This window comes from Pleurodeles waltl, chromosome 2_2 (genome assembly GCF_031143425.1).
Source record: "Pleurodeles waltl isolate 20211129_DDA chromosome 2_2, aPleWal1.hap1.20221129, whole genome shotgun sequence".
Classification (NCBI taxonomy): domain Eukaryota; kingdom Metazoa; phylum Chordata; class Amphibia; order Caudata; family Salamandridae; genus Pleurodeles; species Pleurodeles waltl.
Window position 1 is genome coordinate 64,942,569 of NC_090439.1, and position 26,350 is coordinate 64,968,918.

The following is a 26,350-nucleotide window of genomic DNA, read 5'->3' on the forward strand; positions in this document are numbered from 1 at the left end:
TACGCAAATGATTATGCTTATACTGCAATCAAGACACAAGGCAAGCTAGCTATAGATGCATTACATGTAGGTAGGCTTTGTATATATAGGCCAAAATCTGAGCAGGACAGAGTAAATGGACATTTATGTTGAATGGACAGGATCCAGCAATCCCTGGGATCTATTACATCTGTGGGCTTAATGCCTATTACCGTCTCCCTAGGGGGTGGTATGGGACATGTTTTTTGGGAATAGTTTTTCCAAAGATTTACCAGATTGATGACTTAAAACTAATACCTAAAACGTCTGAATTACAACACACTAGACAAAAACGAGAATCAGTGGCTGCTGTCATTGGTGATATATTTGGAGCCATAATCCCTTCAGTGGGGGTTATCTTGAATTCTATGAAGATTCAAAACTTGTCTACTATTGTGGATAACATGCTGACAAATTTCACAGGGGCTATACTCCTGATGGATACTGAACTTGCTGCAGAAAGAGCTATGACTCTTCAAAATCGGCTTGTTTTAGACATTCTTTTAGCAAAGAGTGGAGAGGTCTACAAGATGCTCTACGAGCTCCATTGTTGCTCGTTCATTCCAGACAATAGAAAAAAGATTAGAGGTATGCTTACTAACTTAACTAGAGATAGTACAGATTTGAAGGATTTGAAAGAACTTGGTGTCTGGGAGAAATTTGGACAAGGAATTGCCAGAGTAGGGAGCTGGTTTACCATATTTGGAATGGGGTACTTGCAAAAATACTAATGGGTCTATTAATTATTCTGGCCTGTCTATTAGGATTATGGGGGGGCATGCAAAATCAATGTCAAAATCAAGAAAAAATTGTACTAAAAGAACCAGAAGAAATGAAGAAAGTGAGAGAGAGAAAATGTTCAATGAAATCTGGAAAAGTTCACATAAAGGGCAAGATGTTGAAATGCGCATTATGCACAAGGTGAAAAATTAAAAACGAAAGGTCAAAGGGCAAGGTTTGTGTGATGTCGAGCGTCATCAGAGGAGGGACTGAGAGAGTGTAGTTTAACTAACATATATTAAAATGAAGTGCTCATGTTAATGCTTAATGATGTTGCATAGAAAATGACAATAATAGTGTTTTTGCTTAAACGTGCACTTGAATTATGACTATGTGTGTGTGGCTACAATGTATACGCGAACTAATAAATCATAAATAGAATCATTAATGCTATGGTTAATCAAGTTATATTAACAATTATGATATTGCATTTATATTAAAAATCTCATAGGCCTTAAGTTAGCGTGAGCTGTGGGTTTTAGCTGCCTAGCTCTCATATTAAAAGCATTTTTCTGTTTTTCAGCGTGCTGATCGCAAAGGGCCATGACCTTGCAAAATGTTCTTTTTTCTTCAGCTTAATGTATCAGTACAATTCCTGTTCTCATCCGCATGCTTGCTGCTTTAGTATGAGTTTATACACAAAGTTGAAACGAGTGTAGATTAAAGTAATGTACAAGGACGTTTAAACCATGGACAAAGGCACTCATGACCCGAGAAGACGTGCCAAGCTGTGAAGTAACCTCCGGGTGTGCCACCTCCAAAAACGTCAGTTATGAAGACCAATCAAAGTGTTATGATTAATCGTGGGTGACAATTAGAATTACCTAATGTATAATTTGATAGGTTAAAGATAGTGGGGTATAGCAAATGTCCAATAGAATTTTGGGGGAAGATATTACGAAAAAGGGATAAAAACCCATGTCACAAAAGGGTCGAGAGAACTAGGTAGGGAATGCTATTGATTTTATCCAGAAACTCTGTCACTCTGTTTGGTGACTTTGAGACTTATTTAAAACCATCCTTACCCATAGACTGCCCCTATACCCTTCTCCTCCTTATGAGGGAAGTGTCCTCTGTCCTTTAGACAAAGTTGAGACTGATGGCATTTTGTCTGATGTCCTGAAGTCGAAGACTGATCCTGAGTGCTGACCTAATCCTTGGAGGGTAATTATGACAATGCAATTTGTAATTTGTCTGTGTGCTTTTCCTTTCTAGGTACCAACTGCTCATTTTGATAGAGACCGTAGTTAGATGTTTTCTAAATTTGTGTTCTAAAATTGTTTTTGCATGAAGCCCAACATGCTGATGCTAATTAGTGGTTAGGACAGGGGTTCACTTCAATTGACGCAAATAGACAAATGACTGACGTTACGCTATGCTGAACTGAGACATATATGACATTTATTGTATTCTGCTCTATGTTCACGCCATGCTATGTTCTTATGTTTGTGATTCTTGCATTAATGAAATCTTATCACAGTTGCCATATTGTGACTATGCTCTTATGCTTCCTGGTATTGAGATTAACTCTTCTACTCATAGATTGTAATCAATAGGGAATAAAATCATAAAATTCTATCAAAAGGTGTGGTTATTCATGACTGAAAGGTCATGGTTGCGTCAACAATTTGATTAATGTCTTTATCTAAAGTAAAATGCATTGTGGTGGTAAATATTGATGACATTATCGATATATTGCTTGACATATTGATCAGTTATCCCGTCCTACGGTGTCTCACCACTGGGTCACAAGATTCATTGGCCTAAAACGAGTCCTAATGTGTATAAATTTAACATAGAAGGACGCGTTACCAGTTCAATACTGCTGAGTTCATTCCAGATTATGCAGTTAAAACTGCACATTAAAGGAGGCTATCAGGCAAAAATGTACATTTTCAGTGTAAATACTGTCGTAAAGAGTTCACCTTTTTGAAAGAAGACTGCCCCATGTTTGCGAGCATTTGTACCAGGTGAAGAAACTCACATTATAACAGATGCCAGTGCAAAAGGAATTGGAGCTGTATTACTTGAAAAAAAAGGAATGTAATTGAGCATTTAATTGCTGGTGCATCTCAATGTTCAAGAGGAGCTGACTTAAATTCCTCATAAAGTGGAAAATATGTCCTGGCCATCTACTGGGCAATGGGAAAATACAGGAATTTGATTTGTGGCATGAAAGTTAAGGTGCTTCTGATCACAAACCTTTGAAAGAAGGTTTTACAAAAAAATTATTTGATGCTATCTCTTCAAGGATCAGGAGATGGATTATTTCCTTACAAGAATATGATTTCAAGAGGCACCTGATGAAGGGTGATTAACATTAAATTATCCCCCTTAATCTGTGCACTTGGCACCCAGTTGGGGCAGCACACCTATTCCCTTGTGCCCCGACCAGAATGCTGTAATGCTGCATTGATCTCCTGCGGACTTGCTCAGGGAGCATAGCAATCCCCACTGAGCCGCAGGCCACGTGGGCATTGGCAGTGCAGCCTGTACTGCACTGCGGTGCTGAAGACCGGGCAGCCCAGGAAACAACAGCTGAGACTGGTGGCAGATGCTGGAGGCTGAGCCTGTTGAATTTGGGGCGCTCGTAGGCGCCGTCGAGGACTTGGGTGGCCACCAGGAACAACAAGCTGAGGTGGATGATCTGCACGGAAGAGCCTGAACGCTGCAGAAGATAGGAGAGTTAGGCTGGGGAAAAGTCTGCACAAGTCGGCAGAAGTGGTGCAGCTGCCTGCAATTGCAGTGTTGCCCATACAGAGGGTATGGCTGCCCCTCTGTGCCCCATGTTACACCTGCACTGGGGTTGAGACCGCTAGCTAAGTGCCGGGGGGCAGCGGATGTGCCCCTCATGGGTTTGAGGGCCCTTTTGACTTTTATTGGAGTTCACCCCTTGTGAACTTGGCTACTTTGTGGCTGATTTGGGCCCCTGGAGAGCCGCCCCTCATGAGGGAGGGAATGCAGGGGAACTGCCCTTGTGATCCTGCAGGCCCCTTTGCAGAGCTGTGAACCCCCTCACAACTTGAATCTTCTGCCAGAACTGAAAGGCAAAGGACAGCAAATTCGTCTGGCAGCAAACTTTTCTACTCCGACAGCTGCGTAGACGATGGTTGACCTGCTCGTGCCCCCAGTGGAGACCAGTCGGGGAGTGGCGGGGCTTATGAGGAGGAGGACGTTTGGAGGCAGGTGCCCCTACCTCTTAACTGGCATTTGGTGCTCAATGAGACATCGGTGAGGTGCGTTGGTTGGCCGCTTGAGGATGGCGAGGGCAGGTGTGGTTGGTCTGCTTGTGCCCTCCTGCTAAGGGATCAACCTAGGAGAAGGCAGGACTGACCACTGCACTCCTCGCTCCCGGTCTCAGATTTGGAGATTATCAGATGTGCGATCTTGGTAATTCAGTTAAGATGGGGAAGACTGATGGTAAACAGTCCAAAGTCACATTTTATACCAGTCAAAAGGCTGTGAACCTGGGCAGGCTTCCTGAGGGTGACGTCTGGGACCCCTTGGCAGAAGACTACTCTGTACAAAAGTCTTCCATCAAAGCAATGTTCCTGGACCTCAAACAAAGCCTGATTTCTAATGTCTCCAGTTAACTGATCGTATAGACTGTCTCACAGAAAAAGTACATGTCCACAACCATAGGCTTCAACAGCTGGAATGACGCACCTCGGACCTTGACGATGACCAACACGCAACAGGTGAAAAACTGCTGCATATAGAAAAAGTCAGAGAAGTTATTTGCAATAAAAATTAAGACCTGGAAACAGGGTCCCCACGAAATAACCTCAGCATCCTTGGGGTCCTTCAGTCCACCTCCATGGGACACATGGAGGACTACTTGGAAGAAATGCTGGATTCTATGTTTGGGGACGCTAGTTCAGCACTGCTGGTTGTCAGGAGGGTGCATCGATCCTTGGGTCTGTGGCCTGCACTGGGTGCACCAGCTCACCCCATCATTATCAAATTACTGAATTATAGAGACCGCGTTTCTATTCTTTGTTTGGCTCGAGAGCAGCCCCCTCTTGTATACCAAAAAGCACACTTACTATACACCCAGAATACATCCCGATGGTCCAAGCAGCACAGAGAGACTTCATGACGGTCAAACGATCATTGCTCCAAACAGATGCTACTTATTCTCTGATATACATGGCCAAATTTAGGATCAGACACAGGGGCAGGCTTCATTACTTAACAGACCCCAAAGCTGCAGCCAGGTTTGTGAAAACAATGCCAAAAACTGGAAGCACCCCCCTGCCCTGTGGAGTACCCGGGGGATGGCACCCAACTGAGCAGTAATGACTGAGATGGGGGCAACCACATACCACCCTGGAGCATGATCAGGTTCAACCTGGCCCGTTATCTGTGGCAATGTACCTGCCTCTGTGACGGGTGAGCACCCGGATAGACATAGTTACTTGCACGACATGGACTTGGAATGAGCTCCGGCGCAGGGCGCATGCATAACAACTTTTCGCCCCTCTATGCCTATCCTAGGTCACCTAGTGCTACCCTTCATGGGGAATTCAGGCGCACGATCCCGAACACATACACTGTAACTGTCCACTATGGAGGCACTCTACCCTAACAGCCAGTTTATTGACCCTGAGCAGGTTCTGCAGGAGCTCCCCAACTTGCCCTTCCACAGACTCACCTATTTAAAGGTGTGCGCTGCTGCACATTCACAGATTAGCACTATCCTGTTGACCCTAGTCACACTCCAAGCCCTGGAGGTATTGCTTACCTTTCGTTCCAAGAGCTGCTTGACCCAGCCCCGTGGTGGCCCCCTGTTCGCGGCACTCTACCCTAACAGCTAGTTTACTGACCCTGAGCAGGTTCTGCAGGAGCTCCCCAAATTGTTCTTAAACAGACTCACCTATTTACAGGTGTGTGCTGCTGCACATTCACAGATTAGCACTTTCCTGGTGACCCTAGTCACACTCCAAGCCCTGGAGGTATTGCTTACCTTTCGTTCCAAGAGCTGCTTGACGCAGTCCTGTGGTGGCCCTCCGTTTGCGGCAGACATGGGACAAGACCTTGGGGTATGCGCATTGGAAATATTGCTGCATGCACATTCGCACACTCTCCTCATTACGACCCTGGAGGACGGCGGTATTTTGGAGAAAAATACTGCCAACAGGCTGGCGCTACCTTTCCCCAAAATATGACATTGGCAGTATGGCTCAAGCCAAACCACCAATATACCACTCCATCTGCCAGGCCAGTAACAGCCGCCGGGCTGGAGACTTCATTCTCCAGCCATGTGGCCGTCACTGTCCCACCCGCGGGATTATGACCCCGCCTACCACCATGGTTTTCCTGGCTTCCTTACCACCATGAAAACCATGGTGGTAGGCAGATCAGTGACAGGGAATCACTTCCCTGTCACTGATGGGGGTCTTCCCCGCTCCCCTCCCCCTCCACAGAGTCCTCCCTCACCCTCCCGCTCAAGACCCCCCCACGACATACACGCACATTAACGCACCATCATACACACGCATACACACACTCATATCCACATTCACCCTTGCATGCATACATTCATTCACACACACATCCACACCCACTTACATACATACAGGCACCCACGCATTCACACAACATACACACACACTCACAACCATGCATGCACACACGCATTCCACATGCCACACACCCGCATGCACGCACACACAAACATACACCCACACTCCCACACACAACACCCCCTCCCCTGTCGGAACACCCGACTTACCTTTTGTGAGGGGTTCCTCCGGCAGGAGAAGGGACATGGCGCTGCTGCCAGCAGCAGCATCCGCCAGCAGAACACTACCAGGCCGTATCATGGGTCATGATAGGGTCTGCGGCAGCCTACTGGTGTGGGCGCTGCTGCTGGCAGCAGCGCCACCTTACCGCCGTCCGCCGCCATGGGTGCAGCTGGAATTCCACCATCCTTCTAGCAGAATTCCGGCTACAGTCATAATATGGTGGACAGCAGTCAGCCGCGGCAACAGTATTTTGGAGGTCGTCGCCGCAGCGGTAGGCGGTCAATACCGCCGTTGTCACAATGAGGGCCTATGTCTGATTCACTTCAAGTTTTTGCACCGCCTGTATTACACTTCTGTGCGCCATTACGGCATGGGTCTCAGAACTGACGCACTTTGTCGGCGGTGCTCCTCCCAACAGCAGACTTTATTCATTTAGCCTGGTCCTGTCATTCTGTGCAGAGTTTTTGGCAGGAAGTGTTTGACACTGTGGGTTTTGAAGCTCCTCGCACCTCTCTAACTGCTCTACTTGGATATGTGAAAGATATTCAAAGCGAGGAGAGTAAACTGCTGGCATGCTGTTATTGTTAGCAAAGCACAGAATTGCGATGTACTGGGGACATCGTGGAGCACCACATAAATCTGATTGGCTGCGGGTTGCAGCATATTGCCAAAAACAGTTACAAACCTACTGGGACTTGATGCTTGTGGGACCACGCCCTTAGGTTATCTGAGATCCCCTCGGACTCCCATGTGAGGATACACACTGCTGACTCACTGGCACCTACCCCAAGCTCTTAAAGGAGCACCCACACTGATGCTGAAACACTAACTGGAGTTGACTAAAGGCAGAGTCTTTATTCAGACCTAGGGGGTCATTCTAACCCTGGCGGTCCAAGACCACCAGGGCTAAAATGACGGGGGCACCGCCAACAGGCTGGCGGTGCCCCGCTGGGCATTCTGACCCTGGCGGTTTGACCGCGGTCAGAAGTGGAAAACCGGCGGTCTCCCGCCGGTTTTCCGCTGCCCATTTGAATCCCCCATGGCGGCGCAGCTCGCTGCGCTGCCATGGGGGATTCTGACAGCCCATACCGCCATCCTGTTCCTGGCGGTTCGCCCGCCAGGAACAGGATGGCGGTATGGGTTGTCGTGGGGCATGGGCACTGCAGGGGCCCCCGTAGGAGGGCCCCACAAAAAATTTCACTGTCTGCATTGCAGACAGTGAAATTCGCGACGGGTGCCAGTGCACCCGTCGCACCTTCCCACTCCGCCGGCTCCATTCGGAGCCGGCGTCCTCGTGGGAAGGTCGTTTTACACTGGGCTGGCGGGCGGCCTTTTGGCGGTCGCCCGCCAGCCCAGTGTAAAACCCAGAATACCTGCAGCGGTCTAATGACCGCGGTGCGGTATTCTGGAGGGGGGAACTCTGGCGGGCGGCCTCCGCCGCCCGCCAGGGTGAGAATCACCCCCTTAGTGCCCATGGCTTAACTGTTGTCCAGAGTGCATATATTCCTCCCTTACCTCCTTTATCCACCTTCCTTTTTCTACCCCACCCCCAATATCAGCTCTCTGCCCCCTCCCCTCACTTTCTGGCCCTCCCCCTTGCTTTCCCTATGGCTTGTTACTCTTTCTATCTTTATATAGGACTCAGCAGCTGTACCTTTTCTGGTGGCTTGCTATGTTTTGCATGCTGCACAATGTATGCCTAACTTTGTTGAGTAACTGACCATATCCCTGTTCCCCTGTATTGTTCTTGGCATTCTTGCAAAATTCACAAATAAACTTGAAAAAAAAGAATATGATTTTACTGTTGACTATATTTCTGGGGTGGTTAACTGGTCGGCAGATTGTTTATCTCAGTGAATGTGGATGAAATTGAGCAGGATGTACAATAATTTTTAAAAGATGAGGTGTACAGATGTGATATCACTATGGTTGATGCATAAGAAGTAGAGTGGAAGAACAAAGTAGACAAGGATCGGTAATTTCTAATGTGACTGAAATTACATTACCTGGAAGAGGTAAACAACTGGATAAGCTTTGGTCCATGATTACAGATGAACACTCAGTGGTGAATAGGATTCTCACTAGTGAAACAACACTCGTATCACCGGTTGGTGTGCATGGAAAATTACTCCATTTTGCCCATGATGGGCACAAGGGTACAGTCAAAAATAAAGAAAGGTTGGGGTTACAATTTTTGTGGCCAGGAATGGATTCTGAAATAGAAAGATTCGTGAGGGATTGTGTGCAGTGCCGAGTGAGTGGCAAAGTATTAAAAAATAAACAAATGGCCATGGTATGTAGAGAGTTTCCAAAATAGCCATGTGATTAGGTTGCCATTGATATAGTAGACCTATCACATGTGAAAATCATACTCCATTTCTTATAGTGAGTTTAGATTTGTGTTCAAGATGCATTGAAGTAACTTGTGTTAGAGAGATTTAAACTTTTAGTGTAATTAAATTGTTAGAGGAAATATTTAAAAGTGAAAGCTATCCTAACTCCATTTTATCTGAAAACAGTCCCCAATTTTGATCAAGTGAAATGCAGAAGTATTTAAGAGATTGTGGAATTTTACATAAAAGTAGATCTATTTATCACACAGAAACAAAAGGTGCAGTGGAAACAGTGAACAAAAAGTTAAAAGAGAGCATACAGGGGGCATGGTCTGGCCACAAGAATGGTGGCTGTCTAGGTGTTGGGCTCCGTGGCTGGGTGCGATCTAATGGAGGTGGCAGTGCTGATGGAACACGGGGGGCTGCTATCCCTGTTTCTGTACCCCCCCTGAACACCAGGAACCTAAACGAGGACCCAGAGCCCCGCTTGCTGGGACTGCAACATAGTTTTCGTGCCCGCAGCCTGTAGATGGGGTGAAGACTGCGGGCCAGATTAGTAAGAAGGCGGGGCTTTGGTGGCAGCCAGCGGGGACTCAGCGGACAGGCCCCAAGTGAGGACGCTGTGCCGCCCCAGTGAATGGAAGAGGAGACCGTGGACCCTAGCGAAGGGGTGCTGCTGAGGTCTAATTAATGACCTAAGGCACATGGAACCCAGACGGCACAAGGCGGAGACCCGGAGGAGAGGTCACGAAGCGCCGGCCTCATCTTCGCCTGGGACATCGGCGAAGCCCATGGCCTGTTACATGCAGCGTAATAGCCGTGGGCTCGCTCCAAAGTCTACACTGGACTATGACCATACAGGGGTGCCCCACAGCAGAGGCTCCACAGGTGCGGACCCCTGGGAGGCGAGTGGAACTCGTGGCCTACAGCGCACGCAGCAGCCATGGACTTGATTATTATGGCATATATGACACCACGGCGGTCCAATGTGGGGGCCAGGAGGTGAGGCCCCAATGACGGCTAATACCCAATCCAGGACAAAGTGTGGACCACTGCCCGCCAATGGAGAGCGCAGACGTGGGCTCAGCCAATCTCACTTCCGCATTGGGGCCAGATCCTGACACTGCTTTTGGCCACAGACAAACCTGTGCCCCATCATGTAAGGTACACTTGGCGGTATGCATTACCAGACCCACAGAGCAAAGGACAGAGGTATGGCTCTTGTACTTTTGGGATTCTGAGTTACTGGTAGGGCCCGCAAGTTGACTTGCGGGTTAAGGCCGCAAACCTGACCCCTCCCGTCTGCCTCTGCCAGGCCTACTAGCGTGCACAACATTCTCAGCGCCTTCGGAGTTGTCCAAGCCACATGGAACTCCCTGCCCTCTGCCAGTGTTTATCGGTCCTCAGGCTAGCAGAGACCCTTCGGAACCTCATCACCGCCTTCCTACTCCCACCATTGTGTGCAGAGGGAGATAAGGGTTTCTCAGGACAGTCATATGGAGAATGCATAATAAGATCCTGCGTCTGTCAGGGTCAGTGGAAATTCCTTATGACGGGTCGGATAGCCTGTTAAGCAGATCACCCTTCTCAGACCGCAACCTCCGGAGTGAACTACTGCTGCGCTCAATCTCCACCCTCCTGCCCGCTGATGCACATGCAGACCTTTGCTGTTCTCTAGGGGGTCGGAGGGACTTAGAAGGGGGGTCCAGTGTGCCAACTGAAATTGGTAAATGAAGTCAGTAGCCTATAGTGACAAATGTAAAAGAAGAGAAAGCATAAGCACAGAGGTTCTGTTTAGCACAGCCTCAGTGACACAGTTAAGCACTACTGACAACACACACATTAGGCCACAAACTATGAGTACTGGGGTCCTGACCAGCAGGATCCCAGCAAGACAGTAAAAATACACTGACACACACTCACAAATAGGCCAACAGTGGGGGTAACCATGCTAGAAAGAGGCTACCTTCTCACAAGCACTTTCATATAACTGATGATAGGAGAAGGGTTCTACTGTACTGTAAGTTTTTTGACATGGTCTGCTGTATTTTTATTTCCCTGAGTACTACTTCAGGATGGCTGAGGACAGCCAGATGCAGAGTCCTCACACCAATGTGTTCATGTTTTGGATACTTACTCCTATTTGGATTGTCACTACCTCTTCTGAGAGCCATCACCTGACACAAAAAATGAATCAACATCCATTTGGAGAATCAGTATGAATATGGGACCCAAACCTTGCCACTTTATTCCTGTTCAAGTTCTTCAATACCAAGAAAGAGAGTTATCCACAGAGTACGTGAAGAGCTACTGGGATCCTGGATTGGTGCCTGCCTAACAGCCAGACTTGCACAGGAGACATTCCCTAGAGTCTGCCTAAATCCTGGGGAACTGCGGGTCTGCAAAGCACCTAGAAACTTGTGTGCCTGCTATGAAAGAGGTAAGGAGAGTGCCTGACCCTGCATGAGAGAGGACTGCCCAGGAGGAGAAGCTCAGCTGCGTTCCCAAAGTATGCAGCACTAACAGCGGACTTGATGTGGGAGGGAAACCAGTGCTCACCTGAACTATGAGGGATCATCTTTCTCTTAGTGTAGTGCATGTGGCAAACGGTGTGAAGTATCGGCATCTCTCAAGAAACAGGGACCTATTCTGACATTGAAAGTCCTGCAAGACCTGGCAACACTGCTGCAGCAGACAACCCCTATGGGGCTGGAGCTACTGAAACTTGATGTCTTCACCAAGTGGCAAAATCCAAGAGACAGGGGTGGCACAGGCTGTGCATCCATGAAGGGTGCACCACCAAACCCCTTAATTGAACAGCATCGAAGAGAACAGGCAGAACAAGGCTTGAATTGATGAACCTAGAGGTATATCTTTGGTTCAGAAACATAATGTTGCATGTAACAGAGATTAACGATTGTTAGCATGAACTCTTTTTGCTCAAGATACAATAAGAACTGAAAAGAGAGTTACAGAACAGAGTAGTTGCTCACAAAGCTCACACAGCCTAATTGTAAGCTGTGCCTGATTTCTACCTATGATCTTTTCATTGGCGCTAGAGCTCCATAGTTGAAACAAGAACTATAGAGCGTAGCTAGAAACCCATAGTTTTACTTTGTAAAACCATTTACCTTAACCACCAATACAGTGCGAAGTACTGCAATTTGCTACAAGATAAAAATACTTTTCTTTTTATTAATACAAGCGCTTTGCTGGAAAGTGGTTTATTGTTGCAGTTGTTCAACTTCTGAGTTTCTACCCTTCTATAGTACATTCCAGAAATGTTTTGACTGTTTGCCCTGGGTACCTTGGCAGTTAAGTGAGGAAGTGGTCTACTTACCTCAGTTTACACAGCCATAGTAGAATGAACCCCGGGACACCAGAGGCAAACAACCCCAGTCATCAGGACTGAACCCCTAAAGCCACTGATTGCATAGTAAATGGGGTCAGACAGCTAGGATACCGTAACTATTTAGTGTGATATCCAAGATAGCATGCATAAAGTGTTCAGGAGCTAGGCTGACAGATACAAAGAAACAGGTTCTTTGTGGAAAATGCAGCACTGCTTCCAGAAAGCAGTGGCAGTTCATTCTGAAAGGAATGTAAGGGGCTTCCAATAGGTGAAGTAATTCTGTGAACCAGAACAATTTGGGCCCCACTTGAGAAACCACAATAGAGAGCATAAACACTGGAGTTCTGGTTAGCAGAACTTCAGTGACACAGTTAAGCACTACTGACAACACACACATAGGCCACAAACTATGAGCACTGGGGTCCTAGCTAGCAGGATCCCAGTGAGCCAGGCAAAACACATTGACAAATAGGGTTTTATCTATGAGCACTGGGGCTCTGGCTAGCAGTATCCCAGTGACACAGTAAAAACACACTGACACACACTCACAAACAGGCCAAAAGCGGGGGGTAACCATGCTAGAAAGAGGCTACTTTCTCACAATGTCTAACCTTCATTTACTGAAGGCTAGATGCAAAGTTACTAAGAGTGAGGGCACCTTAGCACTAGCAAAGGTGCCCCTACGCTGTCCAGGACCAATTTCCCTGACTTCGAGAGTGGGGGGACACCATTATAAGCGTGTACTATATATATGTCAATACATATATGTAGCTTCACAATGGTAGCTCCAAATACGGCCATGTGAGCTGTCTAAGATCATGGAATTATCCCCCCAACCCAAATCTGGTACTGGGGGGCCAATCCCATGCACCCTGGGGGCAACAACATGGGTCCCCAGTACTGGCAGACCAGCTCTTTGAGACTTCCACTGCAGCCCCAGCTGCTGTCACCTCACACACAGGTTTCTGCCCTCCTGGGGGCTGAGCAGCTCAGTCCCAGGAAGGCAGAACAAAGTATTTCCTCCCAGAGCCTCTGGAAACTCTTTGAAGGGCACATATGGTGCCCTCCTTGCATTAGCAAGTCTACATCAGTTCAGGGACTCCCAGTCCCTGCTTTGGCTCAAAACAGGACAAAGGAAAGGGGAGTGACCACTCCCTTGTCCATCATCACCCCAGGGGTGGTGCCCAGAGCTCCTACAGTGTGTCCCTGGCATTAGCCATCTTGGATTCCAAGGTGTGGGGACACTCTGGAGACCTCTGAGTGGCCAATGCCAGCAGGTGACATTAGAGAACCCTCCTGATAGGTGGATACCTGGGTAGGTAGCCAATCCCCCTCTCAGGGATATTTAGGGTCTCTCCTCTGGGTGGTTCCTCAGATTCAGCTTGCTAGACTCCTCCAGGAATCCTCTGCATCCTCTGCTTCAGCTTCTGACCGTCGGCTCAACTGAATACTGCTCCAGGAACCGCTGTAATTGCAACAAAGTATACAGGACGACTCCTGTGACCTGCAACTTCAGCTCCAGCTCCAGCCAGCTTTTGCAACAGTTTCCAAGATGTGCACGCTCTGAGGACTGCCTGTCTTCACCCTGCACCAGAAGAACCAAAGGAATCTCCTGTGGAGTGACGGAGTCACTTCCCTGTTCCTGCAGGCACCCTTTTGCAACGACCTAAGCCTAAGCTGCTAGAACACTGCCTACATTTCACTAAGGTGGATGAATGGATCTTGGGATAGGATGTAAGTACCTCTGGTACCCACTACAAACCAGGCCAGCTTCTCACACACCGCACATTTGTGACCTACCTGTTGGCTGCCCCTGATAGGTCTTCTAGCCGGAGCCTGCAGCCATAAATCCGCGGAGACCAATCCACACTGCAATATATTGGGCACCCAATGCGTACTGCACCTTCGTACCCACCCGTCTAAGTACTGCCCAGAGTGACCTGTTGATTGGGCCCTGACTCTTGCCTGGTACTTATCTTAAGTCTACAAGATTGGGCCTGTGTGCTTGTTGCTGACTGTGTTCTCCCATAGGTTAACACTGAAGAACTCTGAAATTGCATTGTGTTGATTTTATAAACAAAAAAGTATTTATGCTTGAAAATGTACTTACCTTATAACAATGTTCTTCGGTTTAAAGTATATATAAAAAGAAGTGTTTGTTTTCTAAATTGGTCTCGGATTTATTCTTTGAGTGTGTGTCTTATTTATTATCTCTGTAAGTACAACAAATGCTTAGCACTAATCTCCTGACTGCTCAACCACACTACCACAAAGCAGAGCATTAGTCCTATCTACTTTTGTCAGTGGACTCTCTGTACGGTGTACTTCATTTTAGTGCACCATATAGAGATCCGGCGTCCTACTTTGGTGGCAGTGGTGGGATCTGCGACTTTGAATTTGCTGATACCACTTGGTCAATAAGTCACTACACAAGTAAATCTAAAAAAATGCCTTTAGATAAGTTGCATTTTTTTTATTGTTTTTTTTCTAAATTCTTAAAAGTAACTGTTAGGGCCCTGGTTAGGTCCCTGTACCTTAAGTGTAAAAATCTTAAAAACCTGCTTTTTAGGACTGTAAAATCTGTGTTTGGATTTTTTTCTGTAGCTCAAAAAAAGTCCCAAATTAAGAACAAAAATAAGTACCACAGAGGTTGTGGATAAGGAGCTCGACCTTTACCCCTTACCTCCAGCTTTCTCAACAGCAGTTAAGAGCCCTCTGTAAAGGGTACAAAATTAAAACTGTCTCAAACCCTACCTCTGTAAAGCTCCATAAGCTATTGGCAGAGTTTGAGCAGGCCCATCCTACTGATGGAGCCACTGACCCTGCAAGAGGAGGGTCTGAAGCCTCCACTACTCAAATGTGTAGAACCTGTACCCCACAAACAACCCAAGGTGCCTAGAGCACCCCCATCTAGTGAGGATGGCACAAGTTCCTCAAGGTCCACAGAAGAACTCTCTGAAGAGGAGATTCTCTTAGAGAGACTAGTTCTAAGAATTGCCCTGGAGGACAGTATACTGGCCATAGAAAGGGAAAGAGCAGAGATGGGTTGGGCACCCATGCATGGTGGCAGCACCATTGTATCTAGGGACAGAGTTGGGAACTCTGACCGCAAAATCCCCAAACGGATTGACTCCAAATATGAGGATGGTGATGATATCACCAAATGGTTCACAGCCTATGAGAGGGCCTGTGTTGCCAGAAAGCTTGACAAACAGCATTGGGGCTCTCTCCTTTGGAAAATGTTAGCAGGCAAGGGCAGGGATAGACACCTTACACTGAGTGAGGCAGATGCTATGTCCTATGACCTCAAGAAAGACACCCTGATTGAGGGATTTGGGCTTACTCCTGAGGAGTACAAATTCAAATTCAGGGACACTCGAAAAACTCAGAGTCAAATCCTGCGTAGATTTTGTGGATTTTTCAGTGATAACTCTAGGGGGCTGGTTAAAAGGTCACAATGTGCATGATTATGAGGGTCTTTACAATGTATTGATGAAAAAGCATCTGTTGAGTAATTGTGTTCAGAAGAAGTTACACAAGTACCTGGTAGACCTATGTCCACATTCTCCTCAAGAATTAGGGAAGAAGGCAGACCACTGGGTCAAAAGAAGGGTTACCAAAACTTCCACTGGTGGGGGAGGACCACAAGAAAGAGGCCAACAATTCCCCACAAGAGAAAGAACAAGGATAAAGGTAAAGATGTTTCAAAAGGCCCCCAAAAACCAGCACAAGAGGTTTGGCCCCAAGGCTCTTCCCAATCCAAGGGTGGGTACAAAGGGAATAACTGGGATTCCAAAAAGGCTTGGTGCCATGACTGCAAGGCTCTTGGATACCGAACTAGAGACCCTATCTGTCCCCACAAAAATAATTTCTCTATTGCACCTGCAGTAAATGCAGTGGTAAGCCTCCAGATGGGATTCGAGGTAGGCCTTGAAAATGTCAGTGGGCTTACTGAGGCAACTTTAATCTCAGAGGATAGGGTAGATGTAGCTGCCCTAGCTGTCTGGCCCAGAAATCTGGAGAGATACAGACAACAGCCACATATTAATGGGATTAAGGTTGAAGCACTGAGAGACATTGGTGCCCAAGTCACCATTGTCAGTAAGCAACTAGTGCCTTCAGATCAATTTTTGGCTGGTGGGACATATACAGTCACCAATGCTGATAATCAGCCCAACTGAAAAATATTGATAATGATCTTAAGACACTCATGGAGAATAGGTTTGACTCTTCATGCGCAGGTCCTTCACCTAATTCAGTCCCTCCTAATACTGTAAATAATAGCTTAAGCAGAGGATCTTCTACCACAGGGGGTCTCTCTCCCCAGCCCCTGAGCAAGTCATTGCATCAAATACCTCCGGGGCAGTCACGGTTACTGAGGAGCCAGACCATGTGTAGGAGGCTGGCCTGGCTTGTAGTGGGTACCTTGGGTACTTATACCTTACACAAGGTCCGGTTATCCCTTATTAGTAAAATGTAGTAGTCTTCTAGCAGCTTAGGCTGATAGAGGTAGCTATAGCAGAGCAGCATAGGCTGAACTAGGAGACATGCAAAGCTCCTGCAATACCACCTATAGTTACACAGTACTTATACACAAGTAAAGACAATAGTCAGTGTTACCAAAAATAAAGGTAGTTTGTTTGGGTGACACAAGGCCAAAAATATCTTAGAGGCAATACTTCTTCTGGAGGTAAGTATTATACAAAATATATACACCAGACACCAAAATAAGGTAAGTAATTGGACTTGGGATAGTGCAAACAACAGGAAATGCTATAGAATGCAATGGGAGAAAATAGGTCTAAGGGCAACACAAACCATATACTAAGAAAGTGGAATGCGAATCACGAATTCCCCCTAAACAAGTGTAGTGTGTAGAGAATCGCTGGGAGAGTAAGAATACAGCAAAGGTAAGTAAAATACCCCACCCCAGAGCCCAGGAAAGTAGGAGTAAAGTACTGCAAGTTTCCCTAGGACACACTACAAGTTGTGATTACAGTTACTGCAACAACCAAGCAAGCCTGCAAACAACAAATATTGGATTCCTGGACCTGAAGACCTGCAAAGGGAGGATACCAAGTTCAGAAGTCGAAAGAAGTTCCAGGAAGGACAGGAGACCCTGCCAACCCAGAAGAGGGTGCAAAAGAAGAGTCCCCAGTTTAAAAAAAAAAGCAGAAATGCACCCAAGGAAGATGTCAGCGGGTTCCTGCATGATGCACTGGATGCCCCATGAAGAGAAGTTGGATGCAGGGGAGTTTTGGCGCTGGATTCCTCTAACAAGTCTTGGTTCTGGCAAAGTCACGTTTTGCATCAAAGTGGCTCTGTCTGGACCCAGGAGGGACCCGGATGGCCTCAACTTTGTGTGAGGAGGAAGAGGGGGCTCACAGCACTTCAGAGAGCCCTCAGAAGATCAGGCAGCACCAACGGGAGTCCCAGAACACGGAGGCAAAGAAGGTGCAAAATGCGGTTGGTGCAGCACTAGAAAGGAGGGTCCCACGCCGCCGGAGGTCAACTCAGCAAGTTGAGCGTCGCAGGATAGAGTGCTGGGGACCTGGCCCAGGCTGTGTACGAAGGAATTTTGCAAATAGTCCACAGAGGCCTCCGGAGGTGAAGAAGACGGTGTGCACAGGGGTATTGCGGTTCCCGGGGAAGGCAAGGTCTTAGCTCCTCCAAATTGGGACAGCAGGACCTCAGGACAGTCTGTGTCGAAGGGGTCCACCCTCTGTGTTCCAAGGAGCAAACTTGTCGCCAGGAGAGGAGTCTAAGAGAACTGGTCGTCGACTTAGAAGGTGCCTGCTTGAGCAGAAAAGTGACTCCGTCACTCCATGGGAGATTTCTTTGGTCCTTCTGGTGCAGGGTGAAGACAGGGAGTCCCCCAGAGCAGGCACACCTTGGAAACTGTTGCAGTTGCTGGCTGGAGCTGAAGTTGCAGAGGAAAAGTAGCCCTTCTGGATAGTTTGTTGTGGTTACAGCGGTTCCTGGAGCAGTCTGCAGTCGATCAGAGGTCAGAGGATGAGGTAGTAGTTGCAGAGGATTCCTGCTGGAAACATGCAAGTAGAATATGAAGAGAAACCCACAGGAGAGACCCTAAATAGCCCTGAGAGGGGGTCTGGCTACCTTATCAGGTATCGACCTATCAGGAGGGGTCTCTGATGTCACCTGCTGGCACTGGCCACTCAGATGCCTCCAGAGTGTCCCCACACCTTGGAAAACAAGATGGCTGAAGACTGGGACACACTGGAGGAGCTCTGGGCACCACCCCTGGGGTGGTGATGGATGGGGGAGTGGCCACTTCCCTTTCTTTTGTCCAGTTTCTTGCCAGAGCACGGGGTGGGGGATCCCTGAATCGGTGTAGACAGGATTATGCTAGGACGGCACCAAATGTGCCCTTCAAAGTGTTTTCAGTGGCTGTGGGAGGCTTCCCCTTCCAAGCCTGTAACACCTATTTCCAAAGGGAGAGGGTGTAACACCCTGCTCCCAAACGAAATGCTTTGTTCTGCCTTCCTGGGCTCGAGATTTTCAAGCAACAGGAGGGCAGAAACCTGTGAGGTGGCAGCAGCTGGGGCTGCCTGGAAAACCTCAAACGGCTGTAATGGCAATACTGGGGGTCCTCTAAGGAGCCCCCAGAGTGCATGGAATCATACAACCAATGCTTGCAAAAGCCTTGGGGCATGATTCAAACATATTTGATACCAAACATGCCTATGTTCGGAGTTACAATTATGTAGCTGGACATAGGTAGTGACCTATGTCCAGTACACGGATAAAATGGCGTCCCCGCACTCACGAAATCTGGGAAAATGGTCCTGGAGGTCATGAGGGCGCCTCTGCTATTGCAGTGGTGCCCTCACACACACATACATCCATATACTAGGGACTTATAAGGGGGCACCAGTATGCCAATTGTGGGTGAAATACTGGGTGATCAGTATGCAACAACCAAATTTAGAGGAGAGAGAGCATAATCATAGGGGTCCTGGTTAGCAGGATCTCAGTGAACACAGTCAAGCATACTGACATCAGGGAGAAAAGGGGGGTAACCATGGCATAAAGATTGTACTTTAGTACACTTCCCCACATGGGATGTTAGCCACCTCATTGTTTTAATCTTTAAACTGTAAAAGTCCTCTACTTTACTTGGAGCAAATAGTGGGACGTTCTTTAATACTAAAACGTATGGGGCACACTCAGGAGGGAGTTGCAAGGAAGGAGAAGGTTTTGCCACTTTTTTGTAGTAGTATCTCAAAACAATTTGCCCTTCCCTTTGCCGTTGGGGAGTCCATCTTCCTTAACTGCCTGGTGTAGGAAAGTACCATCTTTCTTGGCATGTTATCCCCAATTTTATCTGTATGTCAGTATGTTTTTGCATGTCTCACTGGGATCCTGCTGGTCAGGACCCCAGTGCCCATAGTTTATGGCCTAATGTGTGTGTGTGTATAGTGCTTAACTGTGTCACTGAGGCTCTGCTAACCAGAACCTCAGTGCTTATACTCTCTCTGCTTTTAAATTTGTCACTATAGGCTAGTGACTTCATTTACCACTCTCAATTGGCACCCTGGACCCCCTTATAAGTCCCTAGTATATGGTACCTAGATACCCAAGGCATTGGGGTTCCAGGAGATCCTTATGGGCTGCAGCATTTCTTTTGCCTCCCATATGGAGCTCAGACAAACCCTTCCACAGGCCTGCCATTGCAGCCTGTGTGAAATAATGCACACACTATTTCACAGCCATTTTCACTGCACTTAAGTAACGTATAAGTCACCTATATGTCTAACTTTCATTTACTGAAGGTTAGGTGCACAGTTACTAAGTGTGAGGGCACCCTTGCACTAGCAAAGGTGCCCCCACATAGTTCAGGTCCAATTCCGGAGTCTTTGTGAGTGCGGGGACACCATTACACATGTGCACTACATATAGGTCAATAACTATATGCAGCTTCACAATGGTAACTCCAAATATGGCCATGTAAGATGTCTAAGATCATGGAAATCTCCCCCCATTCCAAATCTGGTATTGGGGAGCCAATTCCATGCATCCTGGGTGCTCCACCATGGACCCCGAGTACTGCCAAACCAGCTCTCTGAGGCTTGCAATGCAGCTACAGCTGCTGCCCTGGTCTTCTAAAGTAATAGCTTCCCACACCAATAAAGGTGGTTAACAGGGGGGGTGGTGGGCAATCTCCATGTATTATAATGAGGAGTCAACCCACAGCAATTGCACAAGCCCCCTCGATTGAGGGTACTGGGAAACAAAATTTCTCACTTGGAACTTGGCTGACATCACTATGCTTAATTGTGAGCACTGGGGGATTTTATAGATGCTTTTGATGTATGCCTTTTTCAAAAGACCCGGGCCACAAACATTGTCCATAGGGTGGGGTTCACTAATTTTAACACAGAAGTGTCTCCCTCACCAAGGGAGCGACCAGTATGGGGTCTTATTATTTGTGTTAACATCAACTTACATGGCACCATAAAAAAGATGACTGTTAACTCTAGAGGCTTTTTGGTTATTAAATTACGAAGTACTATGGGGAAGAAATCGGCCCTTGTAGTTCATATATATAATAGATTTCTCATGCAGCATCAAGATCCCCCCACTGTAACTGTCCTGGATGACTTTCCAGATAGGGTAGAAGGTCAAGATTTGTTATTGCTGTAAGGAGATTTAACACAACGTATGAACCCTCAGGGCTGATGGCAAATGTCATTGAGGAGGAGGACGAGGAGTGGGGAATCCCTGGTTTGTGCCATGTGATATCATCTAGGAACACGAAAGTTGCTTTCCAGATTGCCTCATTTACACTCAAGGATAGTTTACCCACTTGTAATGGGAGCTCAATGACAGACAAGAAGCTAAAATACACGTTCAAGAGGGCTAATTGTCACTCGAGAATTGACTATATTTCACTGGACCTCCCGTCCTAGTAATATGTGAGTGTCATGAAGATTATTGATAAGTATGACAGTGTTATTAACACTTTAGCACTGGACTCGTATGTGTATTGATTCTGAAGGCATTTTTGAGAGAGAGTTGATCTACCCAATAGTTACTAACAATAACAGGAGAAGGATCAAATGGCCCAAGATAGAGGGGAACCAAGATATCAACTCCCCGATATATGCAACAGTGGTGCAAGCATTTTTAGATCTGAGAAACCATGTTGGTGAGGCACACTTTTTTTTTTAGACATTTACTCCAAGCTAATGGAAAAGTTTAAATTCTTTTTTTATAAAAAAGTGAAGGGTACTGTAAAACACAATAAGAAAGCTGTATGGCTTAATGTGTCTTGTAAGGCAGCAAGGAAAGATTTGATGGGAGCCAGGAAATGTATAAAATACTTTAGCCCTAAAAAGTAAGCAATGCGCAAAGGCTAAAAAAGACTGGGAGGAATGTCAGTGGAGAGACCCAGCCAGTACAGCTAAAACTAAGGATAATAAGCAATTTTGGCACACTGTAGCTAGGGGTAATAAGAAACAAATTATAGAAGAAGCCTACTACATTCAACCTCATTTGTGGGTAAATCATTTTAGTAAGCACTATGCTATTCAGAATTCCACAGTTTTGAGTGGCAGATAATCTATTAAGTGCAGCCACTATAAGGGAATCCTGGGAAGTTGACCCCATTGATTTTAGCTTAGAGAAAATCATGCTAGCCCTCTTCACCTTACAGAGAGGGAAAGCACCCGCATTAGACAAAATTCTGGGTGACCTTTTCACCTAGGAATTAACATTTTGGAGTGTTATCCTCAATTTATTTTTTATTACTATCTTAAAAGGAGGAAAGATACCTGATTCCTGGTTAGGGGCGGAGGTGGTCCCAGTATATAACAAGCATTTGCAATTCAATGGGTCTTGCGTTTGCTCGCATTAGAGCTATTAGCGTTGTAAATTGCGGACTTTTCTTGCCGCATAAACTTATAATGAAAAGTAAAACAGTTTCACATATGCAAGCCGATGGTCGCCTTGAGCGTGAAGGAGACACAGAAAAGGAAACGGAAGTTCGCTCACAGTGAAGCTATCGGCAAAAGCGCAATTATCCATGTTACCGGCGAAAGGGCAATTATCCATGTAACAAGCAAAAGTGCAATTATCCATGTAACAAGGTCGATGTCATACAAAGCACTCGCCTTCTGCCCAGCGAGATCGTGCTGAGCAGGAAATGAAAAGATAAAGTAATCCAGAAACCAGCTGAAAACACAGAGCCTCGTATGTTTTCAGTTGTTTACCAGTGCAAATAATCCATTTTTAGAAGGCAAACCCACAAACTAAGTAAAGTGACGGGCGTGACCTGGGCGTGGTTAGAAGCCTACAGAGAGACAACATGGTCCAGAGGGCTCGACCCTAAGAAGGGGGGACAAAAATGATCCAGCAAATTTAAGCCTTATAGATATATCACAAAAATTATTCTGTAGGCTGGGAAGGGTATTGGACTGGATTAAGGAGAATGAGATCCTCTCGCCCCTCCAAGCTGGTTCAGAGAAAATATAAGCACACTCACTCAGTTTTTTCGGTTTTTAATAATCTTTGGAAGTTATGTAGTGATGAAAAAATAACATGTATATGTTGTTTTTGTAAACTTATGTGCCTTTTTTTGACTTCATTCCAATAGAGAAATTGTGGGTAGTCCTGGAGCAGATAGGTGTTCCTATCTACGTTTTACAAATTATTATCAGGCTCCACCAGGGGAATTATGCTCAGATAGGATGGAGACCTAATGGGGAGCTCACAGAATGTGTTAAGGTGGACAGAGGGGTGAGATAAGAGTGTGTATTGGCTCCAACCCTGTTCACCTTATACATTAATGGGTTATTTGAGTCTGAGTATGGTTATAATGGGGACCCTCCAAAGATTGCAGGTGTTCCAGTCGTGTCTTTGATGTTCGTGGATGACACACTACTTGTATCTAGAACACCGATTGGGCTCCAAAACATATTGGATAGATTTTCAGCTGCATGTGAAGAATTCGGTCTAGCAGTTAACGTCAATAAGACAAAATTCATGGTATTTAACCCACACACAACTTTCAGAGGTAAGATGAAGCTAGGTGATACCTACCTAGAACAAGTTGAGGAGTTTACTTATCTATGGGTAAGTGACATGAACACACTAGCTTGGACTCCACACATTACTAACAGCCAGCTTACCCTCCAGCATATCAGCTCTGCTTTGCTTAAAAGGTTGAAGGTGCGTACATATAGGCCAGCAGTTCCCATTATAAATATGTACTGGGCAAAGGGTTAGGTGCAGCACTGTATAATGCGAAGATATGGGTGTCCCAGAATTTAGGGGTGCTTGAAAAAACAGAGAACGTTTTTATGAGATTGATCATGGGTTTACCTCAAAATGTGCCCTTAACGCCAATGATTCTGGATCTTAGTCCACAAAATATTGCATATGTTGCAGCTTTTAGACCTCTAGCTTTTTAGTTACAAGTCTGGCATAACAGCTCGCCTCTTCCCATCAGAGAATCACTGAGCATAGCAATGGCTCTCAATAGCAAAGGGACCATCCCTTGGCTAAGATATGTTAAAACATGTCTAATTACTCTTAGCATGTGTGAATTGTGGACCAAGCCCCAAAGCATCAATAAAAATACTCTGGCATCCCTTAAGAAGAGCTACTGGTTTCATATTCGTGACTCAACCAGGGTACTGTGGAAATTTAACTGGTGGATTATTAGACTTTAAAGACAGTTTACACTGTGAGAACCAGATTGAAGCTCGACAAGCAAAATTCTTGTACTTACAATATAGATGTCGGATTTTGTCACCTAATTTTGTCCATTCTGCCAAGATTACCCTGAAACAAAAAAGCACTTTCTGTTGTTCTGCCCTAGATATGTTGTGAACAGGAGAACATGGCTTATCCTGATTTTCCGTACCTTGTCGGTCAGACAAATAAGGTCTGCTATTAGAATTCTCAGAAGTGCTGCTACTGCATGGCTAATTTTTGCTTTATCCAGATACTTGCTACATGCAAGGCGACTCAGGTGTAAGCATATGCCATCTCATTATAATTAGAAGTGCAACGGAACTTGATACACTTGGAAAAGCTACTTGGTTTTCTGGAGTGAATTGTAATGGGGGATAAGTCCTACTTGTACCTGAGACTCCTCTTTTTAAACTGATGAGAGATACCCAGTTAAGGATATTGGTTGTTTAGTTGTCCTCTTAGTCTTATCTGCACTGTAATATGTATTATCAAAATCACTACTTTTTAATGCATTATTTTCAAGATTTTTTAAGCATTGTATTTTACTGTTGGGTACAGGTTTTTTTTACATTTTTAAATCCACAATTTATTTTCTTTTCAAATGTATATATTGTCTCATATTTATTTATGTACTTTTATGGTTTTCATGTAAAGCCAAATAAAGATACTACTACTACTACTACATTGGGCACCAGGCGTGTTATGCACCTCTGCACCCTGCCACCCTAGTGCTGCCCGGAGTGACCCGTTGGTGTGGTCCTTACCCTTGCCCAGTACTTACGTTATGTCTACAAGACTGGTTCCATGATTCATCAATAAGTGCTTGTTTGCTGACTGTGTTTTCCTCTCTTCGGAAGAACATTGAAGAACTTTGGATATGCACTAAGTGTTGATTTTTTAAACTAAAAAGTATTTATGCTTGAAAAAGTACTTACCTTATAATGAAGATCTAGGGTTTAAAGTACATATATGAAAAGAAGTGTTATTTTTCTAAATTGGTCTCAGATTTATTCTTTGAGTGTGTGTTTCACTTATTGTCTCTGTGAGTACAATAAATGCTTAGCACTACCCTTTGATAAGCCTAGCTGCTTACCCACACTACCACAAAATACGGCATTAGTCCGATCTACTTTTGCCTCTGCAAGCCAACTGGGGATCCACTGGACACTCTGCGTAGTGTACTGCTTTTTAGTGCACCATATTAAGAGCCAGCTTTCTACAGTCAGTGACAGTTCCTGACTTGGATTTCAACTCTGCTATTGATCAATGGAGCCTCAAAAAACAATAATCAAGAAGGGAGTTTAGACCAAGAAATGTATTTGTTGGTTGAGTGTGCATTGACATTAATGGATAACAGACATGATACATCATGATATGTCGTAGGGAAATACGTTTATTTTGTAAATAAAATAAAAGTACTGGGCACTATCACTGTGTATGTTAAACTTTCTCATGCTGCCCAACCAATTTTAATGTGTACCTGTAGTCGTCATGCCAATTATGCAAGCTTTCCTCAGGATAAGCAAATCTTCTTGGTCTCTCAATTCGTTCATTCTCTTGGTCACCTGCTGGTACTCATTCTCAATAGTACATATGTCACGGCGGATATCAATCAGATATTTGGCTCTCCATAATCTGCAATTGTTCAAATTTGTGATTAACATCATTAATTTCAACATCTACAGTTGAGTATAAGTAGTGCATTTGTGACCCGGAACATTACGGTCTTATGTAGTTTTCTATTTATACATTCTATTCATACTTAAGCATTGTTCTTGATAAGTGTGAGACATAAGCACTGTTCACTGTCTTACTACTGGGCTGTATTGTATTGTAGCATTTATGTAGCGCTGTTCTACCCCTGACAACATCACAAAGAGGTTTGATTTGCATAGGGTTCTTGTAAGCCATTTCGCAGACCCTAGTCAAAAATGGTGTTAGCTGAGTCTGGCCTAGGTGACAAACACTGGCTGATGTACATGAGGTTTAGACATGTGTAATAAACATAATGTAGCAATGTCGCTGCACATAGGCATGAAGAGTTGTAGAGAATCTGAGAAGAGATACAGCTATCTTTTATCTTTTAGTAGTGGTTTGTATCATAATGCAAATAGTGCCACTGATGTGGATCCATGAGTTCCACAAGATAAAAAAATCTAAGGAGCCAATTCAAGAGTTACAGAGGGCTAATCTCTGAGATACTGTTGAATAACTAAGGAGCACAATAGGTTGGACACGGAGGCGCAACAGATCAATCCCTTGAAGCACAGTTAGGCATTCAGTGAATTTACTATATGAAATCACCAAGCGTGACAGAAGACACAACTCTGAAGAGGATTTTAAACAACCAGAGAATGTACTACATGGAGCCACCTAGGAAGCAGAGAGGAACAACTCTGAAT

The 26,350-nt window shown here is 45.6% G+C and overlaps 1 protein-coding gene across 3 annotated transcripts in view; it reads right to left on the reverse strand.

Moving 5' to 3' along the window:
• The window catches only part of LOC138280126 (NFX1-type zinc finger-containing protein 1-like), a 1,298,750-nt gene that overhangs the window by 343,973 nt on the left and 928,427 nt on the right, over positions 1-26,350 (reverse strand). For all 3 annotated transcript variants that reach the window (XM_069219456.1, XM_069219457.1, XM_069219458.1), the window contains one exon: positions 25,429-25,583. In XM_069219456.1, the coding sequence (XP_069075557.1) occupies positions 25,429-25,583 (155 nt within the window). The remainder of the gene's footprint in view (positions 1-25,428; positions 25,584-26,350) is intronic.